Source organism: Anopheles nili, chromosome X (genome assembly GCF_943737925.1).
Source record: "Anopheles nili chromosome X, idAnoNiliSN_F5_01, whole genome shotgun sequence".
Lineage (NCBI taxonomy): Eukaryota > Metazoa > Arthropoda > Insecta > Diptera > Culicidae > Anopheles > Anopheles nili.
The window spans coordinates 9,581,138-9,599,755 of NC_071293.1; the positions used below are offsets into that span (position 1 = coordinate 9,581,138).

An 18,618-nucleotide genomic window follows, 5' to 3' on the forward strand; every position below is an offset into this window, starting at 1 on the left:
TGCAAACCTTTTGGAATTGCTAGTTCTGGCAGACCATATTTGAATTTGCAATTAACCAGTGAAAGACAATAGTTTTAAATTAACAGTTCATCCGTCCACGTCCCTATAAATACACATACCAATCTAGCTCAATTCGTAACTGAGGAGCAGAAGGGATCGGTGAAAAGCATCGCCACACATGGAAGGGGTTTATATAAAAATTGTCGCAGCGTGCATTACTGATGGTCGGAGTAGAGAGATGGTTTGAAAGTAGAGATGCATATGAACTGCGACCATGCGGCCAGTCGATTGGAGTACGTCCATAATCACGGTTGTGCCGATAACACGAGTAGTACTGGTGCTGGGAATACTAGATAGAACACTACACAAGAAGGACTACTGCAGCAAACAACAGCTGTAAAATGCATCAAACAAGTTTGAATGATCCAATATCAAAAACTTTCCTTTGTTTGATAGCTTCGAGATTATTGTACGATACATTCTAATTCACGATTACGATAAGTACGATTCATTCTAATTCTAATAAAGTGATCCTAAGGAAAATTATTTGTGATATGATAAATTATACAGCATCACCAATCATCTCTATCTAACATCTATAGCGAGCAGGAACGAGAGGAAACCAACCAAATATGCATCACAAATGATTTTTAACAAAGTAGCTCTATTGTGTTAATATAATAGTCATAATATAATAGGGCAATGTCGTTTGTTGTTGTTTTACAGTTTTTGTTATTTAACTTGAAGAGAGCTAACCCGTCATATAAAAGGGTGTGTAGGGTACACCCCCACGTGTTAGTAGACGAATAGTAATCGATGCATGTTGCATATTTATTGTAGTAGATGATGTGGTTAATATATTTATTTGAGACATTTCAGGATATGGAATAGCGATGAGACCCTAAAGACAATGGAAGCTGTAAAATGAGGTTGTATGAATGGGATAACTGAATGTTGAGTGTTATATCTATTTTACCCCAAGGCCAAGCATCTATTGATGGCGTGTTGCTTCAAATTATCCTGTATATATCACTATGGACTGTCTATGGGCGTGTTCTTCATTTAGTTTGCTTGATTCCATGCAGGGCGTATTTTTCTTCAACATCGTTCAATGGACTCCGATCAAGTACCTGGGCTACTCATATCCATTCTGGGCGCACGCCTTCGGCTGGTTTACTGCACTCTCGTCAATGTTGTGCATTCCCGGCTATATGATCTGGCTGTGGAGAAATACTCCGGGAGATCGCGCCAATGTAAGACGGGATCCTTCTACGTGCCGGTCTTTTGGATCCTTCTTTCTAACATATATGAACCGTTTTCTCTTCGTACAGAAAATTCGACTGATCGTTCGAATCGAAGACAGCGTGAGCCAACTCCGGGAGAGAATGCAAGCCGATGCCGAGAAGGGCATGGAACTGTAGAAAAAGACGCTCTGTCCTCCATTAAACCATTTCCGCTGGCTTTATCCAGCGGATCTTTTGACCACTCGAAATCATTATATATATTATTCTTTCCTTTCACTGTTCTTTTTATGCAATTATCGAATCGACCAACCGATATATATTAAACCAGTTTTTGAATGTAACGTAAGTAGCAGATCCATCTCCCTGGTAAAAATATAGTATGCATTGTATTTCATTCGAACCTAATCAATCATCCGAATCATTAACTTTTGATAGTGAGTGAAACATTCAATAGTTAAGAAGTATACATCGAGATAATAAATTTCTGTCGACATGCCTGATTTATATAGCACTTTCTTTTCTATTAGTAATTATAAACTCATCCTGGGACTTACTTCGGATTTTTGCTCAGCATCCATAAGTATACAGAATAACGGACATATTTTGTGGTATGTTGGTGATCGTTGCTCTTGTAGAGATTAATTAATAATTTTTTTCTGGAAATATATTGAGTATTTGACATCGAAATAAAAACTTGAATGAGATTGTAAGAAAAAAATGAGAACGATATACATTTATTATTGCTTATTATTTTTTTTTTCCATGTGTGGCGATTATCATTTATTATTCAGCTGGTCAAGATGCTTTGATTTCGATTTTGTGCATCATCGGATAATTCTCAACTGTTCTTCGAACTAGGCTAGTCCAGAAACGTTACAATTCAATCATGATAGACTACTCACTATTTTTATGAAATATGATTACAAATGTGAATACGTTAGGAAACATGCTAAACTCGACGGGCTGCTGCCATTAATTTCCATGGCCATTTGGAACAATTTTATATTTGCTGATTATTAGGCATTATAGCTCAGTCACTGGAGTCCCTGTGGAAACAAAAGAAATACAAAATTATTAATTAAGTTAATGATATATGGTACATAATTTGAGTTGTATGCATCCACGTTAATCGAAAGTAAAAATATCGGTTAGATGATCAATATAAAAGAATTTATTTTAAATTTTGAGCAGATGAATAACTCATTGATGATATTTCAATGTTGCGAATGTATAAAAGCATTTCGAATCAAACATTACAATCAATTACATGCAACAGATAAATTATGCAAAACCCAATAAATACAAGTGTATTGATGTAGTATTTAGTCGTTACATCAACACGATAAGCCTAACTTGCGGAATCATTCGCATTTATTGACGTAAACGATTTCGTTGCGCAAACGACGAATACTTTTCAATGTCTATTTCAGGGATGAAGGTCACCTCAGTGCCGTTCATCCCGCATATCTAGTTCTTCGAGATCGCAATACCACTTTCTCTGTTGCTCTTCTCCATTCGCATCACTGAACCAGCTCCATTATGATTTTCAATTTTATGATGCATGATGTGATGTGATGCCACGCGCAAGGAGAGAAAAAGAAATATTAATCAATGTAAGATGAACTAGCCATTCAAAATGCCGGATACAATATTAACAGCGGCATACAGCAGCTCCCTCTTTAAATTAGATTATCACACCCATGTTATCTAATAGAACTATCAAACTAATGTTAAGAATACTACGGTTCTATAAAAAAATACTATTTTATTCAAATGTAATAGAGGCTTGTGTGTGGATGGCCCAAATGTATTTAATTTACTCAAGTTGTCATGAACTCATTTACTACACGGAACTATGCATTAAAATAGTTTTTGCAACAGTGAGATATTTTCAGAAATCAATTTCAAGCACCTTATAAGTAATCCGCCAAAATTAGTTGATTATCAATTGAATATTTTCTCATTTATATGGCATGATCGCCAACTACTAGCACCTTCCTCTAGTTGATTGTAGTATAGTACGAATAGACAAATGAAATATAAAACCTTCTGCAGATCTACCTTGAAATGGAAGAGTCTATAAAATAACAAGAAAATCAACTTTTAACTTTTCACAACCAAACAACGCCGTCTGCTTAATCTTAATCGAGATAATACCCATATATACCCATTTTCTCTTTCTAACTCTGAAGGTTATGTGAAACATTCAAGACGTACATGCACGATTAACGCACGGAATTCAACCAATTGACATTTGTTTGCACGTGCTTAATATGGTATGCTACAACGCTACCAATGCATTTGTTGCTAAAACAACGATCCTCATACATCGCGAGAGCGCCATGATACCTCTACCCGACATAAAATTTACTTACTGCGTCGATGAGTTACGGCAAAATAATAAAATTTTTCATCTTTACTATACTTTCATCTTTACTTTGCTCAACGGCTCCCAAATCCTCTTATGCATATATGTTTTATGGGCGGACCAGACATTCGAAACGCTGCGTTTAGGCGTCCGGACGGTTGATCCACCGAAGAGTCGCCTGTAGGAACACGATGGTGATGAATGGCATGTTTCATGCCATTCTTGCTCGCTTGATAACAGTAGTCGTGTTGCCGATCGTCGGGGTACATATACACTCTTTTTCTTTTCAAACTTCCGCTTATCTGATGGATTCAAAATTAATTCAATGTCAGGAGCTTTACTTCGTATGGCTACAAGAGGGCTATTTTTCAAGTTTTCACGCAACATGTGTTCAGTTTGATCAGGTCCATCATGACTTTCAAACATGAGTGAACATCTATATTCTTTTGAATTGCTTACCAGTGATTCGGTGGATGACTTATCACCCGACGCACTAAGGCTGTCTGCTGCTTTTAATGTAGCATTCGTCTGAAGTGGATGATCATAAATTACATCTTCCGTATTCAGCCGTGATATGGCACCCGCTTGACACAATTCATCATTAGCCAGCTCATGCTCTGTCGTCTTCGGTATGGCTCCAGTCGCATCCAAAGTGGGCTGATCGATATGCACGTCCATTTCACCGGGTCCTTTTGTAGCCTCTAAATCATCCTCATAGAGGTATTCTACCGATGATAATGAAGAACAGACGTCATTTTGCTCCTCTTCTGTAATTAATTCCATTGGAAATAGGTCATCTTTTCCCGTAGTAAAAGCGGACGGCCGGGACGAAGAACTTGGCGTTAAAAATAACGCGGGCAACTTGATTATTTTTTGCTGCACGTCTGTAGTGCATTTTTGCACGGCTTCTTCATTTTCATCTTCGTAGTTGTCATTATCCGATTGAATTTCGACATTTATTGGCGGAAGGGTAGTAGGAGATGTATTCGCTTTCTCCATTGTATTAATTTGTACTTTCATGTCTTGTGTTAGCTTAACCAAAGCTGGCATATCGTCTCCTACACTATTGTTCTCCAATTGAAGACGCCGACTACTGGCTTCCAACTCCTGTGTGTTATTCATAGCTATAACAGCAATGCTATACCAATATACCAATAAAAAAACAGAAATACGTCTCAAAATTTACTCCAACTACAATTATTCAAACGTAGGATAGCTTCATACTATAAGATTTTACGTTTTTCTCTGAACTGTCGGCACTTCTTCTATCACTTTCTCCTAAAAAAATCTTGTCTAAGAACTCTTCAATTCGATTATCGTCACACTGAATTCATTCGTTCGAACATTAGAAATGCGCCACCATTTGTAAGCATATCACCATCAAGCATACATACCTGAGCTAGTTTCAAATTGAAGCCCGAAATAAAAGCAACGTAATTTAAGTCACTAAATAGGATCAAAAGCTTTGCGTTTTGGCTTGTGTAAGACAGATTCTACTAAAAGAATGATAACTCTTCTCAAAAGCACGTCGAAACTATTGCACAGGTCGATCTTTTCAGTGCTATTCTTCGAACTCCAATGCTTTACACTTACGCATGCTTCTTACTTCTACTTTTAAGGTGCATGGTGTTCGACTTCTTGCAAATAGCGCCAAACAATGGATGGCTCATGCCTAAGCCTATCTGACAATAGCGTATAGAGGATAAAGGGGTTGAATTTTCTTTTTTTGACGTTTGTGCACAACTGCTCGAAATAGGCCGTTACCGGGCTCATTTTGATTAAATAGCAATAGTTGCATGGAAGCCCCCTCAAAATAAGGAAAGAAACAATTGGTGGTTTTCAGAGTCAAGTTTAGATTGTAAACTATTATAATACTGTAAATCATTGTTTAACCATGCTGGCTGAAGAAATAATTCCTGAGTCTTGGCTACTGCAGGATGGTTCATTATCGAGACTGAATTTGGTTTTTGAACCGAACCCGGAAAGGCGGATCTACGAACAAAACCAAACGATACCGATTATGCAGCCACCAAGAATTCGCCGTGGAAGAGCCTCGTACATGATGCCATGGATCATAAGAATGCGAAACATAATTGTCAATGCATGGCGTAAAATACGATGCTGCAGCAATCACCAGTGTGAAAGTGATGGTATGACAGACAGTGTAGGAGTCCTGGCTTATGGCTTTCCAGCTGATGATGCCTTAAGTTCGTTCGTTTGAGCATATTCAATTCTATTCATTTACTGGTTACTTCTGCGTTTTAGGTTTTGTTGAGCTGTTTGAGCAGAATAATGATGTAGGCCAAGCTCAAGTATTGCATCGTGTAGTAGATGGCTTTCGTTGCTTGTAATAGCTAACCAGATAACCACATAGGGGGAGCGTGTTATTCATGGTTGGAAAGGAAGTGACCAATTGGCTTGAATTCCGGGCACATTTCATGAGTGTGTGCACATGTACTTAGGAACCAGCGATTGCAGAAATATTTTAGGTGACCTGCATCGTTTTAGGTGGTCCATCGAGAGTAGAGTTTTTTCATCGTTCGTAGCAGTTATATTCAACGATTAATATTGAATTTTGTTTATGATAATTCGTGCATTACAGAATAGAACTTGTAATTTACATTCGAACCAATTAATGCAGTTGAATAAAAGGAATATAAATAATCTGTTATAATTTAATTTAAAACAAAGTAATGTAAATTTCGTATGACTGCTTTATGTTCCTCGCTTAAGTCGGCTTCTCCTTCAAATGCGCAAACGATAGTAAACTGCACGGTTTCTATTTGATGTCGAAAAATATTTACTAATCCCTTTGAACTTATTTTTTGCAAACCTTTTGGAATTGCTAGTTCTGGCAGACCATATTTGAATTTGCAATTAACCAGTGAAAGACAATAGTTTTAAATTAACAGTTCATCCGTCCACGTCCCTATAAATACACATACCAATCTAGCTCAATTCGTAACTGAGGAGCAGAAGGGATCGGTGAAAAGCATCGCCACACATGGAAGGGGTTTATATAAAAATTGTCGCAGCGTGCATTACTGATGGTCGGAGTAGAGAGATGGTTTGAAAGTAGAGATGCATATCAACTGCGACCATGCGGCCAGTCGATTGGAGTACGTCCATAATCACGGTTGTGCCGATAACACGAGTAGTACTGGTGCTGGGAATACTAGATAGAACACTACACAAGAAAGACTACTGCAGCAAACAACAGCTGTAAAATGCATCAAACAAGTTTGAATGATCCAATATCAAAAACTTTCCTTTGTTTGATAGCTTCGAGATTATTGTACGATACATTCTAATTCACGATTACGATAAGTACGATTCATTCTAATTCTAATAAAGTGATCCTAAGGAAAATTATTTGTGATATGATAAATTATACAGCATCACCAATCATCTCTATCTAACATCTATAGCGAGCAGGAACGAGAGGAAACCAACCAAATATGCATCACAAATGATTTTTAACAAAGTAGCTCTATTGTGTTAATATAATAGTCATAATATAATAGGGCAATGTCGTTTGTTGTTGTTTTACAGTTTTTGTTATTTAACTTGATGAGAGCTAACCCGTCATATAAAAGGGTGTGTAGGGTACACCCCCACGTGTTAGTAGACGAATAGTAATCGATGCATGTTGCATATTTATTGTAGTAGATGATGTGGTTAATATATTTATTTGAGACATTTCAGGATATGGAATAGCGATGAGACCCTAAAGACAATGGAAGCTGTAAAATGAGGTTGTATGAATGGGATAACTGAATGTTGAGTGTTATATCTATTTTACCCCAAGGCCAAGCATCTATTGATGGCGTGTTGCTTCAAATTATCCTGTATATATCACTATGGACTGTCTATGGGCGTGTTCTTCATTTAGTTTGCTTGATTCCATGCAGGGCGTATTTTTCTTCAACATCGTTCAATGGACTCCGATCAAGTACCTGGGCTACTCATATCCATTCTGGGCGCACGCCTTCGGCTGGTTTACTGCACTCTCGTCAATGTTGTGCATTCCCGGCTATATGATCTGGCTGTGGAGAAATACTCCGGGAGATCGCGCCAATGTAAGACGGGATCCTTCTACGTTCCGGTCTTTTGGATCCTTCTTTCTAACATATATGAACCCTTTTCTCTTGGTACAGAAAATTCGACTGATCGTTCGAATCGAAGACAGCGTGAGCCAACTCCGCGAGAGAATGCAAGCCGATGCCGAGAAGGGCATGGAACTGTAGAAAAAGACGCTCTGTCCTCCATTAAACCACTTCCGCTGGCTTTATCCAGCGGATCTTTTGACCACTCGAAATCATTATATATATTATTCTTTCCTTTCACTGTTCTTTTTATGCAATTATCGAATCGACCAACCGATATATATTAAACCAGTTTTTGAATGTAACGTAAGTAGCAGATCCATCTCCCTGGTAAAAATATAGTATGCATTGTATTTCATTCGAACCAAATCAATCATCCGAACCATTAACTTTTGATAGTGAGTGAAACATTCAATAGTTAAGAAGTATACATCGAGATAATAAATTTCTGTCGACATGCCTGATTTATATAGCACTTTCTTTTCTATCAGTAGTTATAAACTCATCCTGGGACTTGCTTTGGATATTTGCTCAGCATCCATAAGTATACAGAATAACGGCCTTTTTTGGGGTATGTTGGTGATCGTTGCTTTTGTACAGATGAATTGATAATTTTTTTCTGGAAATATATTGAGTATTTGACATCGAAATAAAAACTTGAATGAGATTGTAAGAAAAAATGAGAACGATATACATTTATTATTGCTTATTATTTATTTTTTTTTCCATGTGTGGCGATTATCATTTATTATTCAGCTGGTCAAGATGCTTTGATTTCGATTTTGTGCATCATCGGATAATTCTCAACTGTTCTTCGAACTAGGCTAGTCCAGAAACGTTACAATTCAATCATGATAGACTACTCACTATTTTTATGAAATATGATTACAAATGTGAATACGTTAGAGAACATGCTAAACTCGACGGTCTGCTGCCATTAATTTCCATGGCCATTTGGAACAATTTTATATTTGCTGATTATTAGGCATTATAGCTCAGTCACTGGAGTCCCTGTGGAAACAAAAGAAATACAAAATTATTAATTAAGTTAATGATATATGGTACATAATTTGAGTTGTATGCATCCACGTTAATCGAAAGTAAAAATATCGGTTAGATGATCAATATAAAAGAATTTATTTTAAATTTTGAGCAGATGAATAACTCATTGATGATATTTCAATGTTGCGAATGTATAAAAGCATTTCGAATCAAACATTACAATCAATTACATGCAACAGGTAAATTATGCAAAACCCAATAAATACAAGTGTATTGATGTAGTATTTAGTCGTTACATCAACACGATAAGCCTAACTTGCGGAATCATTCGCATGTATTGACGTAAACGATTTCGTTGCGCAAACGACGAATACTTTTCAATGTCTATTTCAGGGATGAAGGTCACCTCAGTGCCGTTCATCCCGCATATCTAGTTCTTCGAGATCGCAATACCACTTTCTCTGTTGCTCTTCTTCATTCGCATCACTGAACCAGCTCCATTATGTTTTACAATTTTATGATGCATGATGTGATGTGATGCCACGCGCAAGGAGAGAAAAAGAAATATTAATCAATGTAAGATGAACTAGCCATTCAAAATGCCGGATACAATATTAACAGCGGCATACAGCAGCTCCCTCTTTGAATTAGATTATCACACCCATGTTATCTAATAGAACTATCAAACTAATGTTAAGAATACTACGGTTCTATAAAAAAATACTATTTTATTCAAATGTAATAGAGGCTTGTGTGTGGATGGCCCAAATGTATTTAATTTACTCAAGTTGTCATGAACTCATTTACTACACGGAACTATGCATTAAAATAGTTTTTGCAACAGTGAGATATTTTCAGAAATCAATTTCAAGCACCTTATAAGTAATCCGCCAAAATTAGTTGATTATCAATTGAATATTTTCTCATTTATATGGCATGATCGCCAACTACTAGCACCTTCCTCTAGTTGATTGTAGTATAGTACGAATAGACAAATGAAATATAAAACCTTCTGCAGATCTACCTTGAAATGGAAGAGTCTATAAAATAACAAGAAAATCAACTTTTAACTTTTCACAACCAAACAACGCCGTCTGCTTAATCTTAATCGAGATAATACCCATATATACCCATTTTCTCTTTCTAACTCTGAAGGTTATGTGAAACATTCAAGACGTACATGCACGATTAACGCACGGAATTCAACCAATTGACATTTGTTTGCACGTGCTTAATATGGTATGCTACAACGCTACCAATGCATTTGTTGCTAAAACAACGATCCTCATACATCGCGAGAGCGCCATGATACCTCTACCCGACATAAAATTTACTTACTGCGTCGATGAGTTATGGCAAAATAATAAAATTTTTCATCTTTACTAGCGAAGCTATTCGGGGTTTTCCAAAACGCCATCTTTTCCCAGGTGTGGGAGCATGCCTTGCTCAACGGCTCCCAAATCCTCTTATGCATATATGTTTTATGGGCGGACCCGACATTCGAAACGCTGCGTTTAGGCGTCCGGACGGTTGATCCACCGAAGAGTCGCCTGTAGGAACACGATGGTGTTGAATGGCATGTTTCATGCCATTCTTGCTCGCTTGATAACAGTAGTCGTGTTGCCGATCGTCGGGGTACATATACACTCTTTTCCTTTTCAAACTTCCGCTTATCTGATGGATTGAAAATTAATTCAATGTCAGGAGCTTCACTTCGTATGGCTACAAGAGGGCTATTTTTCAAGTTTTCACGCAACATGTGTTCAGTTTGATCAGGTCCATCATGACTTTCAAACATGAGTGAACATCTATATTCTTTTGAATTGCTTACCAGTGATTCGGTGGATGACTTATCACCCGACGCACTAAGGCTGTCTGCTGCTTTTAATGTAGCATCCTTCTGAAGTGGATGATCATAAATTACATCTTCCGTATTCAGCCGTGATATGGCACCCGCTTGACACAATTCATCATTAGCCAGCTCATGCTCTGTCGTCTTCGGTATGGCTCCAGTCGCATCCAAAGTGGGCTGATCGATATGCACGTCCATTTCACCGGGTCCTTTTGTAGCCTCTAAATCATCCTCATAGAGGTATTCTACCGATGATAATGAAGAACAGACGTCATTTTGCTCCTCTTCTGTAATTAATTCCATTGGAAATAGGTCATCTTTTCCCGTAGTAAATGCGGACGGCCGGGACGAAGAACTTGGCGTTAAAAATAACGCGGGCAACTTGATTATTTTTTGCTGCACGTCTGTAGTGCATTTTTGCACGGCTTCTTCATTTTCATCTTCGTAGTTGTCATTATCCGATTGAATTTCGACATTTATTGGCGGAAGGGTAGTAGGAGATGTATTCGCTTTCTCCATTGTATTAATTTGTACTTTCATGTCTTGTGTTAGCTTAACCAAAGCTGGCATATCGTCTCCTACACTATTGTTCTCCAATTGAAGACGCCGACTACTGGCTTCCAACTCCTGTGTGTTATTCATAGCTATAACAGCAATGCTATCAATATACCAATAAAAAAAACAGAAATACGTCTCAAAATTTACTCCAACTACAATTATTCAAACGTAGGGTAGCTTCATACTATAAGATTTTACGTTTTTCTCTGAACTGTCGGCACTTCTTCTATCACTTTCTCCTAAAAAAATCTTGTCTAAGAACTCTTCAATTCGATTATCGTCACACTGAATTCATTCGTTCGAACATTAGAAATGCGCCACCATTTGTAAGCATATCACCATCAAGCATACATACCTGAGCTAGTTTCAAATTGAAGCCCGAAATAAAAGCAACGTAATTTAAGTCACTAAATAGGATCAAAAGCTTTGCGTTTTGGCTTGTGTAAGACAGATTCTACTAAAAGAATGATAACTCTTCTCAAAAGCACGTCGAAACTATTGCACAGCTCGATCTTTTCAGTGCTATTCTTCGAACTCCAATGCTTTACACTTACGCATGCTTCTTACTTCTACTTTTAAGGTGCATGGTGTTCGACTTCTTGCAAATAGCGCCAAACAATGGATGGCTCATGCCTAAGCCTATCTGATAAAGGGGTTGAATTTTCTTTTTTTGACGTTTGTGCACAACTGCTCGAAATAGGCCGTTACCGGGCTCATTTTGATTAAATAGCAATAGTTGCATGGAAGCCTCCTCAGAATAAGGAAAGAAACAATTGGTGGTTTTCAGAGTCAAGTTTAGATTGTAAACTATTATAATACTGTAAATCATTGTTTAACCATGCTGGCTGAAGAAATAATTCCTGAGTCTTGGCTACTGCAGGATGGTTCATTATCGAGACTGAATTTGGTTTTTGAACCGAACCCGGAAAGGCGGATCTACGAACAAAACCAAACGATACCGATTATACAGCCACCAAGAATTCGCCGTGGAAGAGCCTCGTACATGATGCCATGGATCATAAGAATGCGAAACATAATTGTCAATGCATGGCGTAAAATACGATGCTGCAGCAATCACCAGTGTGAAAGTGATGGTATGACAGACAGTGTAGGAGTCCTGGCTTATGGCTTTCCAGCTGATGATGCCTTAAGTTCGTTCGTTTGAGCATATTCAATTCTATTCATTAACTGGTTACTTCTGCGTTTTAGGTTTTGTTGAGCTGTTTGAGCAGAATAATGATGTAGGCCAAGCTCAAGTATTGCATCGTGTAGTAGATGGCTTTCGTTGCTTGTAATAGCTAACCAGATGACCACATAGGGGGAGCGTGTTATTCATGGTTGGAAAGGAAGTGACCAATTGGCTTGAATTCCGGGCACATTTCATGAGTGTGTGCACATGTACTTAGGGAGAAATATTTTAGGTGACCTGCATCGTTTTAGGTGGTCCATCGAGAGTAGAGTTTTTTCATCGTTCGTAGCAGTTATATTCAACGATTAATATTGAATTTTGTTTATGATAATTCGTGCATTACAGAATAGAACTTGTAATTTACATTCGAACCAATTAATGCAGTTGAATAAAAGGAATATAAATAATCTGTTATAATTTAATTTAAAACAAAGTAATGTAAATTTCGTATGACTGCTTTATGTTCCTCGCTTAAGTCGGCTTCTCCTTCAAATGCGCAAACGATAGTAAACTGCACGGTTTCTATTTGATGTCGAAAAATATTTACTAATCCCTTTGAACTTATTTTTTGCAAACCTTTTGGAATTGCTAGTTCTGGCAGACCATATTTGAATTTGCAATTAACCAGTGAAAGACAATAGTTTTAAATTAACAGTTCATCCGTCCACGTCCCTATAAATACACATACCAATCTAGCTCAATTCGTAACTGAGGAGCAGAAGGGATCGGTGAAAAGCATCGCCACACATGGAAGGGGTTTATATAAAAATTGTCGCAGCGTGCATTACTGATGGTCGGAGTAGAGAGATGGTTTGAAAGTAGAGATGCATATCAACTGCGACCATGCGGCCAGTCGATTGGAGTACGTCCATAATCACGGTTGTGCCGATAACACGAGTAGTACTGGTGCTGGGAATACTAGATAGAACACTACACAAGAAAGACTACTGCAGCAAACAACAGCTGTAAAATGCATCAAACAAGTTTGAATGATCCAATATCAAAAACTTTCCTTTGTTTGATAGCTTCGAGATTATTGTACGATACATTCTAATTCACGATTACGATAAGTACGATTCATTCTAATTCTAATAAAGTGATCCTAAGGAAAATTATTTGTGATATGATAAATTATACAGCATCACCAATCATCTCTATCTAACATCTATAGCGAGCAGGAACGAGAGGAAACCAACCAAATATGCATCACAAATGATTTTTAACAAAGTAGCTCTATTGTGTTAATATAATAGTCATAATATAATAGGGCAATGTCGTTTGTTGTTGTTTTACAGTTTTTGTTATTTAACTTGAAGAGAGCTAACCCGTCATATAAAAGGGTGTGTAGGGTACACCCCCACGTGTTAGTAGACGAATAGTAATCGATGCATGTTGCATATTTATTGTAGTAGATGATGTGGTTAATATATTTATTTGAGACATTTCAGGATATGGAATAGCGATGAGACCCAAAAGACAATGGAAGCTGTAAAATGAGGTTGTATGAATGGGATAACTGAATGTTGAGTGTTATATCTATTTTACCCCAAGGCCAAGCATCTATTGATGGCGTGTTGCTTCAAATTATCCTGTATATATCACTATGGACTGTCTATGGGCGTGTTCTTCATTTAGTTTGCTTGATTCCATGCAGGGCGTATTTTTCTTCAACATCGTTCAATGGACTCCGATCAAGTACCTGGGCTACTCATATCCATTCTGGGCGCACGCCTTCGGCTGGTTTACTGCACTCTCGTCAATGTTGTGCATTCCCGGCTATATGATCTGGCTGTGGAGAAATACTCCGGGAGATCGCGCCAATGTAAGACGGGATCCTTCTACGTTCCGGTCTTTTGGATCCTTCTTTCTAACATATATGAACCCTTTTCTCTTGGTACAGAAAATTCGACTGATCGTTCGAATCGAAGACAGCGTGAGCCAACTCCGCGAGAGAATGCAAGCCGATGCCGAGAAGGGCATGGAACTGTAGAAAAAGACGCTCTGTCCTCCATTAAACCACTTCCGCTGGCTTTATCCAGCGGATCTTTTGACCACTCGAAATCATTATATATATTATTCTTTCCTTTCACTGTTCTTTTTATGCAATTATCGAATCGACCAACCGATATATATTAAACCAGTTTTTGAATGTAACGTAAGTAGCAGATCCATCTCCCTGGTAAAAATATAGTATGCATTGTATTTCATTCGAACCAAATCAATCATCCGAACCATTAACTTTTGATAGTGAGTGAAACATTCAATAGTTAAGAAGTATACATCGAGATAATAAATTTCTGTCGACATGCCTGATTTATATAGCACTTTCTTTTCTATCAGTAGTTATAAACTCATCCTGGGACTTGCTTTGGATATTTGCTCAGCATCCATAAGTATACAGAATAACGGCCTTTTTTGGGGTATGTTGGTGATCGTTGCTTTTGTACAGATGAATTGATAATTTTTTTCTGGAAATATATTGAGTATTTGACATCGAAATAAAAACTTGAATGAGATTGTAAGAAAAAATGAGAACGATATACATTTATTATTGCTTATTATTTATTTTTTTTTTTTCCATGTGTGGCGATTATCATTTATTATTCAGCTGGTCAAGATGCTTTGATTTCGATTTTGTGCATCATCGGATAATTCTCAACTGTTCTTCGAACTAGGCTAGTCCAGAAACGTTACAATTCAATCATGATAGACTACTCACTATTTTTATGAAATATGATTACAAATGTGAATACGTTAGAGAACATGCTAAACTCGACGGTCTGCTGCCATTAATTTCCATGGCCATTTGGAACAATTTTATATTTGCTGATTATTAGGCATTATAGCTCAGTCACTGGAGTCCCTGTGGAAACAAAAGAAATACAAAATTATTAATTAAGTTAATGATATATGGTACATAATTTGAGTTGTATGCATCCACGTTAATCGAAAGTAAAAATATCGGTTAGATGATCAATATAAAAGAATTTATTTTAAATTTTGAGCAGATGAATAACTCATTGATGATATTTCAATGTTGCGAATGTATAAAAGCATTTCGAATCAAACATTACAATCAATTACATGCAACAGGTAAATTATGCAAAACCCAATAAATACAAGTGTATTGATGTAGTATTTAGTCGTTACATCAACACGATAAGCCTAACTTGCGGAATCATTCGCATTTATTGACGTAAACGATTTCGTTGCGCAAACGACGAATACTTTTCAATGTCTATTTCAGGGATGAAGGTCACCTCAGTGCCGTTCATCCCGCATATCTAGTTCTTCGAGATCGCAATACCACTTTCTCTGTTGCTCTTCTCCATTCGCATCACTGAACCAGCTCCATTATGATTTTCAATTTTATGATGCATGATGTGATGTGATGCCACGCGCAAGGAGAGAAAAAGAAATATTAATCAATGTAAGATGAACTAGCCATTCAAAATGCCGGATACAATATTAACAGCGGCATACAGCAGCTCCCTCTTTGAATTAGATTATCACACCCATGTTATCTAATAGAACTATCAAACTAATGTTAAGAATACTACGGTTCTATAAAAAAATACTATTTTATTCAAATGTAATAGAGGCTTGTGTGTGGATGGCCCAAATGTATTTAATTTACTCAAGTTGTCATGAACTCATTTACTACACGGAACTATGCATTAAAATAGTTTTTGCAACAGTGAGATATTTTCAGAAATCAATTTCAAGCACCTTATAAGTAATCCGCCAATATTAGTTGATTATCAATTGAATATTTTCTCATTTATATGACATGATCGCCAACTACTAGCACCTCCCTCTAGTTGATTGTAGTATAGTACGAATAGACAAATGAAATATAAAACCTTCTGCAGATCTACCTTGAAATGGAAGAGTCTATAAAATAACAAGAAAATCAACTTTTAACTTTTCACAACCAAACAACGCCGTCTGCTTAATCTTAATCGAGATAATACCCATATATACCCATTTTCTCTTTCTAACTCTGAAGGTTATGTGAAACATTCAAGACGTACATGCACGATTAACGCACGGAATTCAACCAATTGACATTTGTTTGCACGTGCTTAATATGGTATGCTACAACGCTACCAATGCATTTGTTGCTAAAACAACGATCCTCATACATCGCGAGAGCGCCATGATACCTCTACCCGACATAAAATTTACTTACTGCGTCGATGAGTTATGGCAAAATAATAAAATTTTTCATCTTTACTAGCGAAGCTATTCGGGGTTTTCCAAAACGCCATCTTTTCCCAGGTGTGGGAGCATGCCTTGCTCAACGGCTCCCAAATCCTCTTATGCATATATGTTTTATGGGCGGACCCGACATTCGAAACGCTGCGTTTAGGCGTCCGGACGGTTGATCCACCGAAGAGTCGCCTGTAGGAACACGATGGTGATGAATGGCATGTTTCATGCCATTCTTGCTCGCTTGATAACAGTAGTCGTGTTGCCGATCGTCGGGGTACATATACACTCTTTTCCTTTTCAAACTTCCGCTTATCTGATGGATTGAAAATTAATTCAATGTCAGGAGCTTCACTTCGTATGGCTACAAGAGGGCTATTTTTCAAGTTTTCACGCAACATGTGTTCAGTTTGATCAGGTCCATCATGACTTTCAAACATGAGTGAACATCTATATTCTTTTGAATTGCTTACCAGTGATTCGGTGGATGACTTATCACCCGACGCACTAAGGCTGTCTGCTGCTTTTAATGTAGCATCCTTCTGAAGTGGATGATCATAAATTACATCTTCCGTATTCAGCCGTGATATGGCACCCGCTTGACACAATTCATCATTAGCCAGCTCATGCTCTGTCGTCTTCGGTATGGCTCCAGTCGCATCCAAAGTGGGCTGATCGATATGCACGTCCATTTCACCGGGTCCTTTTGTAGCCTCTAAATCATCCTCATAGAGGTATTCTACCGATGATAATGAAGAACAGACGTCATTTTGCTCCTCTTCTGTAATTAATTCCATTGGAAATAGGTCATCTTTTCCCGTAGTAAAAGCGGACGGCCGGGACGAAGAACTTGGCGTTAAAAATAACGCGGGCAACTTGATTATTTTTTGCTGCACGTCTGTAGTGCATTTTTGCACGGCTTCTTCATTTTCATCTTCGTAGTTGTCATTATCCGATTGAATTTCGACATTTATTGGCGGAAGGGTAGTAGGAGATGTATTCGCTTTCTCCATTGTATTAATTTGTACTTTCATGTCTTGTGTTAGCTTAACCAAAGCTGGCATATCGTCTCCTACACTATTGTTCTCCAATTGAAGACGCTGACTACTGGCTTCCAACTCCTGTGAGTTATTCATAGCTATAACAGCAATGCTATCAATATACCAATAAAAAAAACAGAAATACGTCTCAAAATTTACTCCAACTACAATTATTCAAACGTAGGGTAGCTTCATACTATAAGATTTTACGTTTTTCTCTGAACTGTCGGCACTTCTTCTATCACTTTCTCCTAAAAAAATCTTGTCTAAGAACTCTTCAATTCGATTATCGTCACACTGAATTCATTCGTTCGAACATTAGAAATGCGCCACCATTTGTAAGCATATCACCATCAAGCATACATACCTGAGCTAGTTTCAAATTGAAGCCCGAAATAAAAGCAACGTAATTTAAGTCACTAAATAGGATCAAAAGCTTTGCGTTTTGGCTTGTGTAAGACAGATTCTACTAAAAGAATGATAACTCTTCTCAAAAGCACGTCGAAACTATTGCACAGGTCGATCTTTTCAGTGCTATTCTTCGAACTCCAATGCTTTACACTTACGCATGCTTCTTACTTCTACTTTTAAGGTGCATGGTGTTCGACTTCTTGCAAATAGCGCCAAACAATGGATGGCTCATGCCTAAGCCTATCTGACAATAGCGTATAGAGGATAAAGGGGTTGAATTTTCTTTTTTTGACGTTTGTGCACAACTGCTCGAAATAGGCCGTTACCGGGCTCATTTTGATTAAATAGCAATAGTTGCATGGAAGCCTCATCAGAATAAGGAAAGAAACAATTGGTGGTTTTCAGAGTCAAGTTTAGATTGTAAACTATTATAATACTGTAAATCATTGTTTAACCATGCTGGCTGAAGAAATAATTCCTGAGTCTTGGCTACTGCAGGATGGTTCATTATCGAGACTGAATTTGGTTTTTGAACCGAACCCGGAAAGGCGGATCTACGAACAAAACCAAACGATACCGATTATACAGCCACCAAGAATTCGCCGTGGAAGAGCCTCGTACATGATGCCATGGATC

General features: G+C 37.6%; 3 protein-coding genes across 3 annotated transcripts; all 3 read left to right on the plus strand.

Annotated features, from left to right (window-relative positions):
* The first annotated feature begins 911 nt into the window (after positions 1–911).
* LOC128728825 (sodium- and chloride-dependent GABA transporter 1-like) lies at positions 912–1,859 on the plus strand. The gene is made up of 2 exons (XM_053822474.1): positions 912–1,253; positions 1,332–1,859. Exons 1-2 carry the CDS (start codon positions 1,035–1,037, stop codon positions 1,419–1,421), a joined length of 309 nt encoding a protein of 102 aa, XP_053678449.1. The 5' UTR covers positions 912–1,034; the 3' UTR covers positions 1,422–1,859.
* A 5,490-nt stretch (positions 1,860–7,349) lies between these two features.
* Positions 7,350–8,295, plus strand: LOC128728729 (sodium- and chloride-dependent GABA transporter 1-like). The gene is made up of 2 exons (XM_053822369.1): positions 7,350–7,691; positions 7,770–8,295. The coding sequence occupies exons 1-2, from the start codon at positions 7,473–7,475 to the stop codon at positions 7,857–7,859; spliced, it is 309 nt and encodes a 102-aa protein (XP_053678344.1). The 5' UTR covers positions 7,350–7,472; the 3' UTR covers positions 7,860–8,295.
* Positions 8,296–13,185: 4,890 nt separating this feature from the next.
* On the plus strand, positions 13,186–14,744 carry LOC128728717 (sodium- and chloride-dependent GABA transporter 1-like). Its single transcript, XM_053822355.1, has 3 exons — positions 13,186–13,389; positions 13,768–14,141; positions 14,220–14,744. The coding sequence occupies exons 2-3, from the start codon at positions 13,923–13,925 to the stop codon at positions 14,307–14,309; spliced, it is 309 nt and encodes a 102-aa protein (XP_053678330.1). The 5' UTR covers positions 13,186–13,389; positions 13,768–13,922; the 3' UTR covers positions 14,310–14,744.
* The last annotated feature ends 3,874 nt before the right edge of the window (positions 14,745–18,618 follow it).